General features: G+C 27.8%; 1 protein-coding gene across 1 annotated transcript; it reads left to right on the top strand.

Moving 5' to 3' along the window:
• The first annotated feature begins 970 nt into the window (after positions 1 to 970).
• On the top strand, positions 971 to 10,151 carry LOC126687504 (polygalacturonase-like). Its single transcript, XM_050382064.1, has 7 exons — positions 971 to 995; positions 2,843 to 3,042; positions 5,900 to 5,982; positions 6,335 to 6,791; positions 7,266 to 7,555; positions 8,195 to 8,423; positions 9,743 to 10,151. Exons 1-7 carry the CDS (start codon positions 971 to 973, stop codon positions 9,959 to 9,961), a joined length of 1,503 nt encoding a protein of 500 aa, XP_050238021.1. The 3' UTR covers positions 9,962 to 10,151.
• The last annotated feature ends 9,815 nt before the right edge of the window (positions 10,152 to 19,966 follow it).

The raw sequence follows: 19,966 nt of genomic DNA, 5'->3' as shown, positions 1-19,966 counted from the left end.
ACGATCCTACTTTGTGTATATAGAAATAGTCTGATAGTAATAATTTATTATACATATCATAAAAATGTTTTTCCTCAATATATAAATAAAATCAAAAATAAAACTAAATTAGGTCTTTAATAATAAACCATATAATTTATTTAAGGAAAAATGTGTTTAAACACCCGTTAAGTCGGGTGATAAAATTGTGAGGAAAAGAAATGTTTGAGTCATATTTGTGCTTCTAGGAACATTAAGGAGTAAAGTAGACTCATAGAAAAATATTAGAGTCATATATTCATATATATAGGCTTGTGCATCGGTCGGTTTCGGTCAGTTCGGCGAACCAAATCGAAAAAACCAAAATTGAAAATAGGCCAAAATTCAAAACCGAATCGGTTCCAAATTAGACCAAAAACCGAAATTGAACCGAACTAAAAAATTCGGTTCGGTTCGGTTAAAAACCAATTTTTTTAATTATTTTTTTTTTCAATTTTTTAATATAAAAAATTTAAAAAATATTGATTAATAATAATTTTACATATGTTATTTGTATATTTTATCTATTATAATAAATTTATTAATTTATATAAAGAATAAATACTAAAAAAATATAAATACTAAAAAGTATAAATAAACATATAAATTTTAATTTTCTCAAAAAAATAATAATTTGTTATTCGGTTTTTCAGTCGGTTCGGTTTGCAAAAACCTAAAAAAAATTGAAAACCGAATATCAAATTTTTAGGTTGACAAAAACCAAATCAAACTGTTTTAACTAAAAAATTGAACCAATATTAAAACTTCGGTTCGGTTTGATTTTCCGGTTCAATTCGGCTTTTGCACACCCTTACATATATGCACCTTTTCACGGTTTTTATGTCATGCCACCGTCTTATGAGCTTTTTTAGTTACATGTCATTGCTGTCAGCAAAACTATGGGGTATTAAAATTGTGAGGAAAAAAATCAGTCCCTTCACTTGTTAATTTTATGCCGTTAACAAGTTTTGACATAGGTATGATCAAATTGAATTTTAACGCAGCTACAGTTGAAAATTTTACTTCACAACTTGTAATAATGTGAACTTTAAGTCCGAGTGATCGTACCCACAGAGATAGTGGTTGAGCGAGAATGATTTTCGTTCAATTCCTAATTCGTTTAGTAATGGAAAAGCAATTGGTTTTCTTTTAATTAACAACTACAACACTTAACTAAGTAACAAAACTCAATTTAACAAATAACTACTCACAATCAGTTATATTTAAGAGATTAAAATAATAATAATTGTAAGTTCAAGGGTTGCTAACTTTAGCCGGAAGTATCCTAGAAATCAGGATTGTTGAATGGCGCCGGCTTTGGGTCAAGCTATTCAAATGCCCTAAGTTCCGCTCTCTCGAGTCTAAAACTAGGAAAATTGCAATGAACTAATTAACCGATATCTAAATCGCCCCAGCGTAATGAGATATCAACTAAGGTAGCAAATTACAATTAATTAAGCAAACTTAAAAGACCACCTATTCCCTAAACCGCCCTCGCGTGATTAGGTCCTAGATTCGTGATTAGTCAATTCCGTCTAATTAAATGACCCTCGCCTAATTAATTAGACCAAAATCCTAGGTTAATAGATCACACTAACCTAGGCATTAATAGCACATAACCACAACAAACACAAGTCAAACCCAATCCCAATCAACTAACAACTTAAATTAACAACCTCCAAACAAGGAGTTTAAGGAGTTTAGCCAACCATACTCTAACATTAATCACAAGATAATAACTAATAAACATAAAAAAAAAAAAAGTAAGATAGATTACCTTAATTAGAGAGTAGAGATTAACATAAACAAGATAATGAAGATTCAATCATAAAAGCTTGCATTAAAGTGGGTATAAATCCCAAAATCTGGAAATTGTATCAAGAACACTCAAATTAGAAATATTCTCTAGAGCAAAAGGAATTTCTACCTACTTTCTACTTGATTGTTACAAAATAAGGTAATATCCTAAAATAGAGATAAAAGAGTTTATATAGTACTCCCAAAAAGAAAATAAAACACAACCCACTTAACATTTAAGAATTTTTTAAATCATATAAATATAATTTTAACCTCGAATTTATCAATTAATTTTCAAATTGGAAAATTTTAATATAATTTATTTATTTTTATATTAATATAATTAATTTAGTAATTTTATTATATATTTTTTATGATTATAACTATTTTATTTTTATATTATTATAAATAATAAAATTTATAAACGGGTTAGGTGGGTTAGATGGGTTCGCGAGTCAACCCGTGACACGACCCATTTATTTCGTGTCATAAACGGGTTGACACGTTTTCGACACAAACCCGCTAAGCCTCAACCCGGATTCGCCAAACTTACGGGTTAGACGAATCGTGTTATCGTGTCATGACCCATTTTGACACCCCTAATCCTATTACATGAGTGTTTGGCCAAATAAGAAAGTGGGCCTAATTCTTGATTCTTCAAAATTCGAAATCTGAGCCCATCATTTATCTCTTGTCTCGATCGAGACACTCATTAAAGGAGTGTGTCTTGATCGAGACACTTGTAGCCCAAAAGCTATTGCCTGAAATCTTGACCTTGTCTCGATCGAGACACTTCCTCTTGTGTCTGTCTCGATCGAGACAAGCTTCTAGCTTGTCAAAGATTCCGTTTCTTTACTTCCTTGACGATTCTTCCGCTTCCCTTAGCCAAAACCGCTCTAAAGACACTCAAATGCCTTGAAAAGGTAAAGCACGTAATAAGGCACTCAAATCATCTCAAAACACAAGGAATATGGCATAAAAGTGCTTAGAACAACCCTAGTAAATAGGAGTATTTTACTCCTATCAGCTACTTTAACAAAAAATTCTTCTGGTGGAATTGTTGTGGTGGTCATAGATAGTACGAGTATAGTTGTTGACAGATTTGATGCTTTTTATCACCATATTTGGGATCTAACAATTTTAAAAAATTTAGCTTTAAGAGAAATTTTGAATTGGGCACTTTCTAAAGATTGGAAGAGATTAATTTTTGAAGGTGATGCTCTCCAGGTAACTCAGTCGATAAATTCTAATATTGTTTTAGTAAGTTTGACTTGGGGTATCTGTCATAATATTTGACATATTTTATCCAAGCTTCAAGAGTATCGACTTCAACATGTTTTCAGACACCTTAATAAAACAGCACATCAATTAGTTCAGAAAGTTAAAATTACGTACAGTTACTTATTCAGTTATTCTCTTTAAACATAGTAGTTTAGTTTTGTGTTGATTTAGCTTTATTGTATAACACTTATCTAGAATTTATATATCATGAGATTTTAAAGGAAAAGAGATCATATTTACGCTTTAAAAAATATTAAGGGCCAAAGTAGACCCATGACAAAATATTAAGGTCATATGTGCATTTTTTTCCTCTATTTAAAAAGTAGAATAGTATTATTAGCCGCCAAAACGGTACATGCATGAATCTAAGAAGCAGCTTATGACCTCTCAAATAAGTAAAACAAGAAGGTCATGAATAAACTCTGATCAGTTTTAGCTTAATTTCTTGAAATTAATTATACTACATGAGAATTTTGACTTTGCTTAAGCACATGGCTAACACCTACTTATAAATGAAGTTCCTTTTCATTTAATTAGGTCAATCCAAAGTCTATCCAAATTAATTATGCCAAACAATACTTATTTACGTGATCATCAAGGCAATTACGTACGTCCTCTGCCTTACAAATCTCATCGCAGCCTAATCATTCAATTCTAAAATTAACCATTTCTATAGCACTCTTTCTTCTAAAGTCAACATTTTCTTGAATTATAATGAGAGAAAAATGATTGTATGAACAATGTCTTTTGGGAAAGTGAATTAATATCATTCATATCTAAATAAACGTGTATTGTAAAAATAATTTTAAATATTTCAATTCAACAATAAATATTAAATTTTGTTTTTAGTTAGAAACACATTTAACTTTTCATTATTTTATTTTATTTTTTAATATTTAAATTATATATTGTGAATTTTATGTTTTTCTTCCTCTAAACAAATGTATTTGTCTTTCTTTGTGGTAGTTAATTATCTTCCTCAAAAAAGAGTTGGATTTTTTTGTCACAAATAATCTTTTTTGATTGAGGTAGAATATAATTATATATTTACATTGATAGTAAGAAGTTAATAGTTAGAGTTTTATATTTTAAATTGGTTTTAAATCACTAAAGAATAAAATCCTTTTAACCACGATAAATAGTTGATATTATAATTACAATTTAAAAAGTTAGGAGTTGTACTTTTTTTTGTCATTTCTCATTTGTTTATTAACTTTAAAGAAGAAATAAATTTGACAAACTTATGCATATGGAAGAATGGAATTGTCAAATTAATGTGAAATGATTGGAACAGCTTTAAAATCGGCAACATTCCCGGCAGCCACTTCTCCGGGTTTCCTCCACTTGTCACGTGCCTTCTATCCAACACCAACGTTGTATCTCATCTCTTACGTAACCCACCATCTTTATACCATTATTCATATTTCATTTTTATTTGATGAATTTTTAGTTTCTCTAGTGATGCTTTGATATATTTTTTTATTCGTGAAGTTATTTAGCATTGGCAGTTATTAAAGTTAGCATTATACAATTTGTAAAGTCGCATTCTAAATTCAAAATCTTAATTTTGAAATTAGAGCTTGAGAAATATTTAGGCTTTACGTTTATATTTTGAAATATAAAAAAATCACTAAACAAATGTTTTCTTATAAAATAATTATTGAAATATAGCTTTTGTTACAAAAGAGTTCACCCATATAAAACGTACCGTTTTCATGTTAAAATGCAATATTTTTACTTACGTGACACATCAAAGTTAAAAAAAAAAGATATAGTTCAGTGATCTTTTTGTAACAAAAAGTATAACCCAATGATTTTATTATCATTCACGAAAAATTTAGTGTTCTTTTTATAACAATAGAAACATTTTTGTAACAAAAAGTATAATACAGTGATCATTTTATAAGAAACATTTATTTAGTGGCCTTTCTATAATTTGATAAAAGTTTAGAGGTTACAGAGTTTAATATCCTCATATTTAAATTTACTAATTACTCGATCGTGCTTATAATTGAAATTAAACTTTATTACATAAAATTAATTAATAATTCAATAGAATCAGCCGGTTTGGGTATTTTTTTTATTCAATTTGATTACATTTCGAGTTTTATAGCATTTACATGTTTCACTATTTATTTTAATTTTATTATTTATTTATTTATTTTTAACATATTTAATAACAAATTGAACTAAGATGTAATACAGTTTATAATAATTCAGAATGTAACCAAAAAAATTGTAATATTAGAATATTGTTAACTATATGGTATTATATTTTCTTTGTCAATTATTTTTTTAATGACTTTATCATTTTATTTGATTGTATATCATATATTAAATTTTTATTTTTATTTTTATTTTTATTTATAATTAACTCATTTTTAAATCTTTTGATGAAATAAGAAGAATAAAATGAAACTTAAAACAAGAAAAAGGAAGGGAAAAGGGTCATTTATGCCCCTAACGTTTGCCTCAAGGATCAAGCAAGCCCTCAACGTTTAAAAAGGTTAAAATACGCCCCCAACGTCTTAAAAATGAACAATTAGGCCCCCATTTTGACTTATAAATGAAACGATGGGGGCCTGATTGTCAAAATTGGAGGGCTTGATTGTTCATTTTTCAAGACGTTGGGGGCATATTTGAACCTTTCCGGACGTTGAGGGCTTGTTTGATCCTATAGGCAAACCTTAAGGGCATAAATGACCCTTTTCCCAAAAAGGAAAGATAGAATGAGTATCATATAGCGATGCATATGAATTACTTAGAAAATGTGCATTAATTTTTTGTTTTGTTTTTGCCCAAGTTTCTGTACTCCTTCTACTATATTAAAACTTCATTACATAAATTTCCTCGTCTCCATGTGGCACGTAATGCTGCTACCATCAAGTACGTACTTTTTTAAGAATACAATAGTTTTAATTAATTAAGTTTTTTAACCATTCACACTTAAATTCAAACAATGATTATCGTCAACAACTTATCACATGTCTACGCTAAAGTTTTCCATAGATTCATTAACTTATCACATGTCACCGTACAAATCTTCGCTAGGTAAATGAAGACGTGCAAATTAAAAATAAAAAGCATATTCAACTTGACGGCTACATAAACAATCATACGTAATTAATTCAACCAACACTTTTCATATTTCATAACCCAATTAATAATTCTCTTACCAACACTATAAATATTAACTTCCATAACTACCATTTTTGTATCATCCAACTATAATTCTCAGTTTGACAAAAAAAAAACACCATATTTCTCCAAAAATGTCTAAAATCACACTACTCTCTTTTTTTTTCTTCTTCGTTTACTTATCAACTGCTGAAACTTCTTTCAATGTACTTAAATTCGGTGCGAAACCTGACGGCAAAACTGATTCGACAAAGCCATTTCTCATGGCATGGTCATCTGCGTGCAATTCACGTACTTCATCAACTGTTTATGTTCCGAAAGGAAGGTATTTGATAAAGGCGATAGAATTTCGAGGGCCATGCAAGAGCAAAATTAGGGTTCAGATTGACGGAACCATTGTTGCTCCGACGGATTATAGAGCTTTGGGAAATTCAGGGTATTGGATTTTGTTCATTCAAGTTAATGATATTTCTGTGTTTGGTGGTACTCTTGATGCTAAAGGTGCTGGTTTTTGGGCTTGTCGGAACTCTGGGAAGAGCTGTCCTGTTGGAGCTAGGGTAAGTGTAATTAATAATTTCTTAGTTGGGGAAGAAAACAATAAGATTCCATCAAATATTTAATATTGAGAATAAAATATTCTTATAATGTATATGAAAAAATTGTTTTTGACTCTACTCAAAGTATGGTTTTAGCTATTTGACCTTAATTTTAGTTTAATATTTAATATTCCTAGTGGACAATTTATAATGTAAACCAAATAGATTACTTGTAATTTAAAATTTGCAAAATTGAGTACTAATAAGCTAGCTACTAAAATTGTAATAATAAAATAGAAAACGATAAATTTGAAGGAAGATACAAAATTATTTATCACACATAATACTAAATTTTGATTAAAACATATGAGTATTTTGTGTCTGCAATATTTATTTATTGCTCCAGTGAACTAAATATTAGATTTTATACGAAGTAAGGAATTTATTTTCTTATCATCAAATTAATTCACAATATTGATTTAAATTTTGATGCAGTCTATAACATTCAACTGGGCAAACAACGTGTACATAAGTGGGTTGACATCAATAAACAGTCAGTCAATACACATGGTAATAAATAGCTGCAACAATGTTGTAGTTAGAAATGTGAAGGTTGTAGCTCCAGACCAGAGTCCCAACACAGATGGAATCCATGTTCAGACATCAACTGGAGTTACCATTACCGGAAGTACGCTTCAGACCGGAGACGATTGCATTTCAATCGGTCCTGGCACCAGGAACTTGCATATGAGCCATATTAAGTGTGGCCCAGGCCACGGCATCAGGTATGTCTATCCTCCGCTGCTTCTTGAGCCTGAGCTTATACTTGATCATGGGTCGAGTTTGGACGAATTTAGAAGGGTCATGCCGGACGAAATTCCTTTTATATACAAGTCGAAACCTGATTTTTATTCGATTTTGAATATAACATCTATTATCAAATTCGGCTTATAAATTTGAGATATTTTTTGGAACTACATAGTATATTAATTTATAAAAGAAATTCAAACTCGTACAAAAAGAAATGGCTAATATGGATTTGGAGGCGGACCAATTAAGTGTTCAAATTAGATCATACTGGGCCGGATCCGGCCGGGCTGGGAGGATACATGGGCTATTGAATAACTCTAGGCTTCGTGGTCTATGATCTTTTTTTTTTTTTTAAATAGGATTTCCCTTAATTTTAAACTCATAATTATATACACTTAATACTTATCATTACTTTAAGGATTGGTTAGCACAGTTTTTTCAAATAATTTTTTAAAATTCACCTTTGGAACTTTTAGACATTTTGATGTATTTTTTTAGAAAAGAAAAGGGTATTTCATGTCTTCCAATCACTTGATCCAAACAACCTTACTGATAAATCTTGATTTAATTAGCAACCAATCTAATATAAACAAATTATTTATTGAATTTGGCAGCATTGGGAGCTTGGGCAGACAATTCAAAGAAGATGGAGTCCAAAACATAACCTTAACAGATGCAGTATTCACAGGATCAGATAATGGTGTAAGGATCAAGACATGGGCTAGGCCCAGTACCAGTTTTGTGAGGAACATTCTCTTCCAAAACATTATTATGAAAAATGTGAAGAACCCGGTCATTATTGACCAGGATTATTGTCCTGACAACATTGGTTGTCCTAATCAGGTAATTAAGCACCATCAACCCAATCTTACATCATCTCCAATGCAATGCTAAAATGAAGTGCTAATGCCATAATTTAGCATTTAATCTTAAAATGCATCTCCAATGCAGTGCTATAGTTTGTGCTAAATTTAGCATATGCTATATCACGTGCTAAATTTAGCACAGACTATAGCATATGCTAAAATTCAACAACCAATAGCAATTCACTATTAATTACAATTTTACCACGATCATTTTTTGCATTTATTATTTTAATCTATTTTTTTTTTATTTTACTTTTTTCATTTTAAATTTTGTGCTTCTATTTAATTTTACAACATCGATTTGATTTTTTAATAGTAGACCATACATCAATATAATAAAAAAATTAAATAATTTATTTTTATATAATTCATCGATTCTTTTAATTATATCTTTTGAAAAACTCATTATTAAATTAAAAAAAATATTACATAAATTTTAGTTTAAAATATTTAATTAAATAATTATTAAATAATTAGCAATTAATAAAATTAAGAGATAATTATCTTAATAAATAATTAAAACATTTTTTTTAACTTTGTGCATTGGAGTAAAATTTGAAATGTTATGCTATCTATAGCATTTTAACACTTTTTCATGCTAAATTTAGCATAAAAAGTAGCATCCCATTGGAGATGCTCTTAGTTAGTCATGCCATATTGTGACTATTGTAAAAGTGGACTATTATTTACGGTCCTTAAATTATTAGGTACCGTCTTTTTTTTTTATCTAAATACTTTTTTTTCTAATTTTAAAATTCATATTTGAATTCTCTCAATTCACATTTAAATACGAAGAACGAATAATAAAAAAATTAAATGAAATTTTCGGAATTTAATCGAGGAAAATACAAAATACCCCGATAAGTATTTTTTGAATTTTTTTTCTTAGGACCTCCTCATTTTGCGTCCCACCATATGGTGGGATGTTTTCTCAATTCATCCAAGCACAGCTCAAAAACAAGTCTAATTGTTGTTTAAAGCTGTGCTGTTGGTTAAAAGCAAATTAAACTGAATCGAGTTCATTTAATTTTGTAAAAAATTAAATGATTTAAATTAATCGGTTGATTTTTATTTGTTTCTTTGGATTTGTACTTAAACTAAACTGAATTTTTTTCCGCTTTCAAAGTTAAAATAAATTGAAGCCCTGGCTATTTTGATTTTTGTACACTTCTAAGTTCTAATGTAGCTCGATTATTATTCGAGTTATTCCTAAAACTACGATATCTCGAGTTTAAATTCAAATTGTAATTCGAGTTATTTCGATTAATATTGTGATATGTTTCTTTTGATTGACAGAGTTCTGGGGTGAAAATTAGTCAAATTACATACAAGAACATAAAGGGAACATCAGGGACACCGGAGGCAGTGACATTTGAATGCAGCAGAAGTAATCCATGCAAAGGAATAAGATTACAAGATATAAGGCTTACTTATATGAACAAGGCTGCAACTTCTTCATGTAAGAACACTCAAGGAAGCAGCACTGGACTACTCATACCCGAGAGTTGCTTATAATAGTTTACATTTTAGTAGAAGATTATAATTATTTGTTGAATAGGAGAAAAAAGAATTAATTAACTTTAATTTGGATTTGTTGGCATATGTATATGCACTCCATGTGGAGGTGTCTTCTACAAACTACAATGTAATTTAGCACTCCATATGTGGTAGTGTCTTTTAATTTAATGTATATTATTTGCATAAATTCGAGTAGCTTGTGAGTTTTTGTGTTTATGGATATTTTGCGCTTGTTAAAGGAATTGATCGCATAATTTTAACAGATTATTATCTAGCGTGTTAAAATTATAATCTAATGAGTTCTTTTAATTATATACTAATGATGGAAAAAAAATATAAGTTTGATCGATTACCTAGCCAATTAGAAGGTATGAAATCTTGTAATTATAAAAAAATACATGAAAAATGTGTAAAAAAAATTAATTTTTGATTGATTAAATTTATAGTATCAACAAAATTTTATAGGTATTGCGTTTATATAATTTATCTGTTCTTTTTATCCGCCTAAGTTTTAGTTCAATTTAAAACAAATGAAATAATTTTGTCCAGAAACTTAATATTTTAGCCTGGAAATTTAATAAAAGAAATTAGATCATTAATTGCAAAAATTCATTAGATTATTTTACTTTTTACTTTTTTTTTCATATTATCAATTAATTCTTGTCTTCAAAACTATGGTGGTGACCAATGGCTTGGTAAAATATTCTCTCTTTTCTAATACTAATATTTAATAGAAAAAAGTTGAAATATATAAAGCTTACAAAATGATAGTAAGACCTAATTTGTCTTCAAATGTGTTTGTGACCATAAATGCATTGCCTCCAAGTTTGACAGGGTAAACACTAAACAGAAGCTATAGAAGGTTCGATTAACCATCTTTTTTTCTATCACATTCTAAATGTGATAAATCTGCTGTTGTTTTATCAGTTAATGTGCTTATGTCAAATGCTTCTTCAGACGGTCCAACTATTCTCTTCAACAACTAATAAAATATTAATCCCTTCATTACTTTGAAATGAAAAATAATAATACTCAACCAGTGAGGGTTGGTTCAAGTGGTAAGCGGCTTGATATCGCTTAAGCAAGATTTCGGGTTCGAGTCTTATGAATGCAGAAAATTCCCACTGAAAGACTCACCCACCATGCCAGGTGCGCGACGCGGGTCGGATCCGGATTAATCAGGGCGAAGTCTTAGAAACCGGATGGCTTACTAAAAAAAATAGTAGTACTCAATTCAAACAAAAAAACCAAAACTTTAATCAAATTATAGATAATCCTCAAATTCTAGTTATCCAAAGACTAAAAAATTCCATAAAAAAGGACTAAAATATTGCTGATACATAAAAGACTAAAATTTAATTTACGCTAAATAAATTATATATATTACGTGAGATTGAAATCGGATAATGCTATTTCATTTAGTTCATCTAGTTCATCTAGTACTAGTAATTCATGAGCTAAATGACCTGCTGAGTTGAGAAAATCCAAACTGTAAAAAAAGGATGAAGAAGTTGTAAAAGCCCTCATTTCCATGATAGAAGATAATAAACAATTAATGAAAATGTTGAAAAAGAAAAACAGAGTCAATCAAGAGTAAATATATGAATGTAATTTTAAAGATATAGCTCTTAAGAGAGTTTAGAGAAAAAAAATAAAATTTCAATGATGAATTTAAAATATTTTCGCTATAATATATACTAAAATAAAATAAAAATTAAGAAGATTCCAAAAAAAGCTGCCGGCTTTGACTTGGTCAGTTAGTAAAGACTGATAAGTGAGGTGTAGCTAGATATTTATTTGGCAGTACGATTAAGGCATTAAACAGGTGAGGTCAGTATCAGTGGAGATCGTAATCCATTTTGTATACATAATACACATAATTAGCTATTACTAAAAAAGATTAATGTACTTTTGGAGTCTTAATTTAATATGATGTTTAAATTTTATTTTGTTATAATATGGTGTTCCAACTTATTGAATAATTACAATCAGTTTTAAATTTTTTTTAACCAGTTTATCACTTTAACCAGTTTTAAATTTTTTTTATTATTTTAATTTAGTCCTTAAACTTTTATTTTTTTTAAAACAGTTTAGAAATTGTTAAAAATCTACTAGGCTCTAATACTATCAATTATAAGCCTATTCTGATAAAAGCGAAACTAAAGAGTTATTTTATTTCTAGACTCCTTCATCTTTTCGTACTAATGAAAGTATCGAGAGCTAGCAACAAAACCTGACAGTTCTCTGTTCTTAAGAAAATAATTCTCAAATTCATTTTGTTTAAGAGTCAACTCTTCTAAATGCTTAGAAAAACTTTCTACATATTTATTTAAAGTTACTAAAGTTACACTTAGAGAATTAAGACGATTATTAATAAAATTTAACAATCCTATAACTGGTTTTCTGCCTACTCCGTAATCTAAATGGATACAATTAGGATGAGGCAATTAACATTTATCAAACTTCAAGATCTTTGGACAAGATGATTATAAACATTCTTCCATCTCCGAGAATGACATAGGTAGAATTATCAACTATATTTTCCAGAACAGATTTGAATGATTCAATATGAAGAGTTTTGTTTGCGAGTTTTGATACATTTTCCATCTTAACTTTTGATTTTGACCATTAACTTTTTGAGGTTCCACAAACTCTCTATTGGTAACAAGACGAAGATCCCAAACTTGATAAAGATATCAGACCTTTTCATCTTCTTCATATTCATCATTGTACTTACAATTTTAAATGTAACAAATCTAGATATTTGTTTCACATAGCCTAAAGTTGTTTGTTTTTAAGGTTACTTATTTCCAATAAACCTGCCTGATCTATCAGACTTTTAACTTTCATCTCTATCCCTTTTTGATATTCTTCTTTTCCTATGTCCTTTGAAATTTTTTCTTTTTTTGAAGACTATCATGTCTTGGATTTTTCTTCTGTTCTAGAAGAACATCCATACCTTGTTGGAACATACTCAATCTAAGAACAACAACTCTTATTTAAATAAAAAAGGCGTTTTGCGTCTTGTCTTATTTGGGGTTCAGTGCATGCTTTTCTCATACCATATCTCACTGTTTGTATACTTCCTCTTAAACCATCGACCACTTTGTCTTCATTTAGGAAAAGTTGAAATACAGTCTTTGCTACTTCCGGTCAAGGACTTGGAAGTCTAATAAAAAATAATAGTAACATGTTTGGGGAGTCAAGTCTAAATTATAATAATATTTTTGAAATTCACAGGCGAATTTATCAAAATAGCACATGTCACAGATTTGTACTTTCATTAAAGCCATTAAAAATTGTTCTTTTTCTAATGATTTTATGGATTACGAGAAACCACAAAACTGTCTTTTCAAGGTATCTACCACTATAGCTAGCACTCCATCTACAAACACTTCTTTATCAATTTCTTCTTTTATTGGAGTGTGAACTATTAATAATTCCCATTATTTATGAGCTCTGCCAACCATGATGGCTTTGCACAATTCGTAGGCACTTTCAAGACTGTAACCACCTGATTTGATCGTAAATCTAGTCATAATAATCCACTCATCTATTTTTTCAGACGTATGTTTTTCACAATTTAAGTTGAGATATGTCGTCGGGCTAATTAAGATCCCAAATGGTTATCCCTAGGTACAAATTTTTTTTTTGTCCTATAAGGATAATTGGATTTGTACATTATTCTTTTCGTAGAAACTAACTCATTAAAAGTTCTGTCATCTATATATAGATGAGCTTCTTCTACCAAACCTAAAGATTTTCTAAAATCTTGTGCCAAACTATTATTATTCATGTTAATTGCCAGATCTGCAATAAAAAGAACAACTTGTTTTTTCTCAATTGAAGAATTTCTTTTTCAGTTATTGTTTTTTTTATCTTTTTAACCTTTTTCCCTTTCAATTGTACTAACCTTTGATTTGTCAGTTTTCCTACTTCATTTGCTAAAGTAGATCTTTATTCTCGTAAATCACCTAAAATTTCTTTTGCATGAAAATGTTTAAGGAGTTGGAGCACTTTACTTTGCACATTGTATAACGAAGTCAATCTTGATGGATTACTAGAGTCTGAACTCTCAGCTAGATTACCTATTAAACTAGCTTAATTAAGCCTCATTTAATTATTATTATTATTATTATTCAAACAATATTAATTACACTATTTCAGAAGTATATTTTCTTCTTAGTTGAAAATATGGATTAAATTGAAAATATTTTTTTTTGTACTTATCATTACTGCTCTGTTTGAAAATTAAGAAACCAAACCTGCTTTTATTTTTCAATTTAAATTATAATCATTTATAATTATTTTTTCAAAATAAAAAAGATTAATAATTAAAAGTTTCTTTCACATTTATTCATATTGTTACAATTGGTCTTTTTATCATCAGAAATTTAGAACATGAAGGATATATTTAAGGACATATTTAAACTTTTTCTACTCCAATTTAAAGAACAGCTACAAATGAAATTAAAAATTAAAAATTTTGTTAAAATTGCCAACTTAGAAAATTTAGATCATAAATTAAAAAAAAATATTTTTTTAATAATTTTTTTTTGATATTGGATCTATAGTTTTTTGTATGTATTTTATGAGGATATTTAAGTTTGTTTTTGTAGATTTTTTTATTGTTCAACTTTTTTTTTAAAATATTTATTTGAGTTTTAAATTTTAATTTTTTGAACATTTAAGATTTTAAAGTTTGATTGAACTATTTTCAAAAAACAAAAGTATGAGTTTTTGTACGGATATAAATAGTGCACGAGAATTTTTTTTTTTTTTTCATTTTGCGCCAAAAATATCCGCTCATATAGTCTTTGAGTTATGTTGAATTAATATTCTTAGTTTTGCGACATCTAATATATCCTGATGTATTTTAATTTAATTTTAATATAATCTAATTCTAATTAAAAAACTTAAATTATATCGCTTAAATTGGAGACAAAACAAAACAAAAATATGAAGGCTTAATCATAAAAAAAAAACCCAACCTTTTAGCCCCTTTTCAAATGCACCCTGACGTTGCAATTTTATCAGTTGCATCCTAATTCGCATCTTTGGTTTTCAATTCCACCCTCAAGTACTAAATTGATCTCTTTCTTATTTGAAAAAAGTTAAAATAAGTCATCCATTTTTAACTTTTTATGTGGAAAAGAGTTCAAACGAGTACTTTATAAGGGTTTTTATGAATTCTTTCCGAGTGAAAAAAGTTCAATTTGATTTTGAGGGTGGAATTGAAACTTAAAGGTGCGAATTAGGATGCAACTGACAAAATTATAATGTCAGGGTGCAACTGAAAAAAAGCTAAAAGGTGAGAGTTTTTTGGTGATTAAGCCAAATATGAAACAGATTCTCATACATTTTTTATGGATTCGCTTCATGCCATGTGCATATGTTTGTTTTATGAGTATTTATATGTCTACGATATGTTGGTTTCATGTGGTGGCAAAATTTAAAATGGGAAAATGCATATTTGAATCTTGGCTAAACTCATTTTGGGATTGTAAACTATACTATTTTAATTTATCGGGTCCATCAATTTTTATTGGTTTTTTTAGATTTTTAAATTTTCATTTTTTGGTTCATCAGGTCCTCAGCTTCTATTTGATTTCCTCAAATTCCTAAATATTTTATTTTTTTATTTCATTAAGTATTTAAATGGAGATTCATTTAATTTAATGAACTAAAAAAACAAAAATTTAGGCACCCAATGAAATAAAAAACAAAAATTTAGAGATCTGAATAAATGAAATAAATGTTAAGGGACCTGATAAATAAACAAAAAAAACAAAAATTTAGAGATCTGAATATAACCAAACCTTTTAATTTTTGCAATAATATCCAAATTGCATTATTTTGTTGCAATAATATTCGAATTGCACTTTTTATGTGAATTGTTTTGAGTTTTTTGCCATTTTTTGGGACTTTTATTATATTATTATACATCAAAATATAATAATAGCCTAATAATTAATAGAAAACAACAAGTTTAACCATCAATTTGACTATTATTGCTAAAAAAATGCAATTTGAATATTATTGCAAAAATTAAAAAGTTTGGATATAATTGCAACAAGTCGTAAATGTTTGGGTTTTTTTTTGCCATTAAACCCAAATTTAATATTGTGTTTCGAATATAAATATAAATTTAAATTGTAAAAATTTATTTGAATCAAATACATATTTTATAAAAATTCAATTGAATTCCATAAAAATTGTGAACATTTGAACTAAACAGACCCTTAATGTTTTAGATTCAATCTTTGAACAAAAGTTAAAACATTATCAAATTATACTTACACTTGAAGGTTTTGGCCAAGCTCTAATGATATCATGTGTATGAGGTTGAGGGTTCGACCTCAACACTCACGGGCAGTGTGCCTATTTAAAAAATGTCTAACATTAACTCCCGCTAACCCCGCTAACAATTAGAGTAGGCTATCTTTGAAGAAAAAAAATCAAATTATACTTAGAAAATTACAGAAATGGGAACTATGATTGTTGGATGCAGCATCCTTATGTCAAAATAACGAGAATTGCAAACGACGCAGTTGTAAGACAATTTGGTAATTATAGCTTGTAAATAGTAATATTTATAGTATTTTGTAATTTACCTCTAAAAAATATAATTTATTTTATTTATCTTTAACAAAAATGAAGAATAGCTTTATTATATTATTATTTTAATCTCATGAGCAATTTTAATTATTTTTTCATATTGCATTTCATGTCAAGAATAAAAAAAATCGTAATTAATTTTTTCATATTTTTAATAAAATTTTATAAGAATAAATCTCATAATTTTTTTTTTATATATATATATATATATATATATAATTATATAATTTATTTTAAAAAATTTGTGTACTATATCATAAAATTATATAGTTTAAACTGGATAAAATAATAAAAATAGAGTTACAAAAATTAATATTTATTAACATGAATAAATATTTAAATAAATTACAATAAAAATTCTAAAAATGAATAAAGACTCACGTGCTTTTTAAATTTGTGTCTGGAGATCAAATAAGTCCATTTTAATTTTTTTAGGTCAACATCAAACTTATGTTTTTAGGTCAAGTAAATTATTTTTCAACTTTAACAGTTAATTACGTCCCAAAAATCATTTAATTTAGGTCAAGTAACCACTTCAAATGAGTGACCTATTTGACTCCGGAGACACAAATTTAGAGATTTAATTAACTAAAAAAATTAAAAGTGACTTATTTAACTATAAAATAAAAAAAATTAAAATCTAATTAATTATAGAAATTAAAAGTAATTTATTTGCCCATTGGTGATGTCGACCCTTTTAAAAAAAAATAGTCTATGATTTTATATTTGAGTTCGTTTTCATTCTTGATCAAGTGTTTCTTTTTTACATATGTTCTTTAATTCATTTCTATCGAAAAGAAAGACAAAAAATATTGAAATTGCTTTATGAAAATCACATGGCTTTTCATAAATCCTATGATAATTTAATCAAGTTGTGGCACATACGCGCTCTAATACTATACATGGGGTTGGTGGAATAATTGATTTTGATAATCAGTTGTCTTTTGCAAAAAAATAAATAAATATTTGTTTTATATTTTAATAATATTTTTTAAAAATATTTTATTTTATTTTTATAATATTATAATAATTTATTACTATTTAAAATATAATTTATAAAATAATTTTAATGATATATATATATATATATATATATATATTACAATTAAAATATATAAATAATAATCATTTGTTTATTAAATCAAATAAAAGAATTTATAAGTTATAATTAAAATATTATAAGCAATAAACAATAACATGAAAAGATTATGATTTTAATTTTTTTCGCAAACACTCTATATTTGTAATTATATAGAAAAAAATAGATAAAAAGATAATAATTGATTATAAATAAACATGCAAATACGCAAGGGTGCCCACCACATTGCACTCTACTTTGCCTACTTTTGTATGTTTCTGATATTTGACAATAATGGCGGCTAAATTAATGGAGTCTCGAAATAATATCTAACTGAGTTTTTCTTATAAAATTTATGTAACTATTTCTGATTTATTTGGTTGGTGTGGTGAGAACCACGAAATAAATTAATGAAAACTAACTCGCACAATTTTTTAAATAGATTTAATTCAGATTAGTTGTAGATATTATACTAAATCAATTTTAATTTAACTGTACTGACAATCGCAAATGAGACCTCAGTAATATAGTTGGAAGACTTTTTAAAAGGAAAAGTTAATGGCTAAATCTATAATTAGGTCTCTTAACAATGTGTGTATTTTTTCTCAAAAAAAAAAAGCTATCCGGATAGAATCTATCCGGATAGAAATCTATCCGGATAGAAATCCATTTTTTTAATTTAATTATTTATAAAATAATATTTATTATTATAGCCTTTGGTAAAAAAAAATAGATAGTAGTAATTTTTAAACATTATTCATTTTACAATTTACTTTCGGTAATTAATATTTATTTACAGTTTATCTTTTCTCTAACCAATTTTCAATTTTTTCTAACTACTTTATGAAAAAAGCTATGATTTGTGTTCTATTAAACTAACTGGCATAGTGATTATTTGGTGAAAACATGCCATTAGTGGTTGGAAATTGTGAACGCACTTGTGTATTGATGGATACCGAATCCTACAGTAAATATAATGGAGCCGAGTCACAGGAGATCCACTCTTAGATGATACTGGACTTCCCCTGAAGATCCGAAGATATGGAAGAGACGCCGAATCCCTGAAGATTCGGTGATATGCTAATGAAGACCGAATCCCATATGATCCGCCCAAAGCGCGTTAGGTCCGGGATTCGGGTAATCGACCAAGAATGGAAGTATTGTCCTATTCGGACACAAACACTATATATGGAAGGATAAACTCTACTTTAGGAAGATAAGACTATTTAGGAAGACGTTCTTAAATAGGACTCTTATCAGATTAAGGTAGATCACGACAAATCAGGAAAATCCCTACGATATCGCCGAGTCCCTACAAAGTAGGATTCACCTGCCTAATACAACTCTGCTAGGTATATTCGACTGCACGAGATATGCCTAGAATCACAATTACATTCATATACACAAAACGCTGCTTAAAGCTCTAAACTGACTTTAGCATCGGAGAGTTAATCGGACAACCACCGTCCGGTTAGCTTCTACCCTGTTTTGCAGGTCTTACTCACCGTTTCAGAAGGCAGACTCCATCATGTATGAATCTTTTTATGAACAAAAGCTTTTACTTTTTTTATTTTTAAATTGCTCCGTATTCTGCCTCTTTTCTCCAATCGTTTTTGAATTTTAATTCGTATTCCAACTTTGGTTCTCATATTTTATTATAAGTACTATTTTACTTATTTAAGGAAAATTAGTACTTTTTTATGAATTGAAAATTATATTAATAAAACCTAACCAATATCAATAAAAAAATAATTATTTAATAGTCGTTGAACTTATTTTGATTAAAATTTGAATATTAATTATTAATTTTTAAATTCAATGGTTTAAAAAAATTAAATAAATATAAAAAAATAAATTGAAGTCGTTAACTCACTAAATTTCATAATAATATAATTTTTATTTAGAAATAATCAAAATGTAAATTTAAGAATTAAATTTTATTTTATATTTGTTCTAATATTTTGATTCAGTTGACTAAGACTAAAAATGAATAAAAAAGACTATATTGTGGACGGAAATAAAAATGAAAAATATATCATTTGAGGTTCAAATGGGAGGGGTAAAAATATAATTTATGACATATGTAGGAGTCTCGGAATAGTTTCTTCTAAAAAATTTAAGAGTTTAATTCATAAATTTTATAGCATTAGGTTAATCCCAATAATATACCAAATGTTTGCGGGTTACGTCAGTCTAGACAAATCTTTCAAAATCGTCTATTTTAGCCCATTTTGAAATATTTGAAATCTTTTCTAGCCATTTGTGAATAAACGAAAATTTTAATCCATTTTGGGGAAACAATTATC

The sequence above is a fragment of the Mercurialis annua genome, linkage group LG6 (genome assembly GCF_937616625.2).
Source record: "Mercurialis annua linkage group LG6, ddMerAnnu1.2, whole genome shotgun sequence".
Classification (NCBI taxonomy): Eukaryota; Viridiplantae; Streptophyta; class Magnoliopsida; order Malpighiales; family Euphorbiaceae; genus Mercurialis; species Mercurialis annua.
The sequence above is the reverse complement of the archived record's forward strand: the minus strand, read 5'-3'. Positions and strand labels throughout refer to the sequence as shown.

What these genes read in the sequence shown, in the direction of transcription:
- LOC126687504 (XM_050382064.1), top strand. Translation starts at nt 971, where the DNA reads ATGCCGTTAACAAGTTTTGACATAG. An exon ending in TTGAAGGTGATGCTCTCCAG is followed by an intron (nt 3,043 to 5,899) that starts GTAACTCAGTCG and finishes TTTTTGCCCAAG; the next exon opens with TTTCTGTACTCCTTCTACTA. An exon ending in GCTGTCCTGTTGGAGCTAGG is followed by an intron (nt 6,792 to 7,265) that starts GTAAGTGTAATT and finishes ATTTTGATGCAG; the next exon opens with TCTATAACATTCAACTGGGC.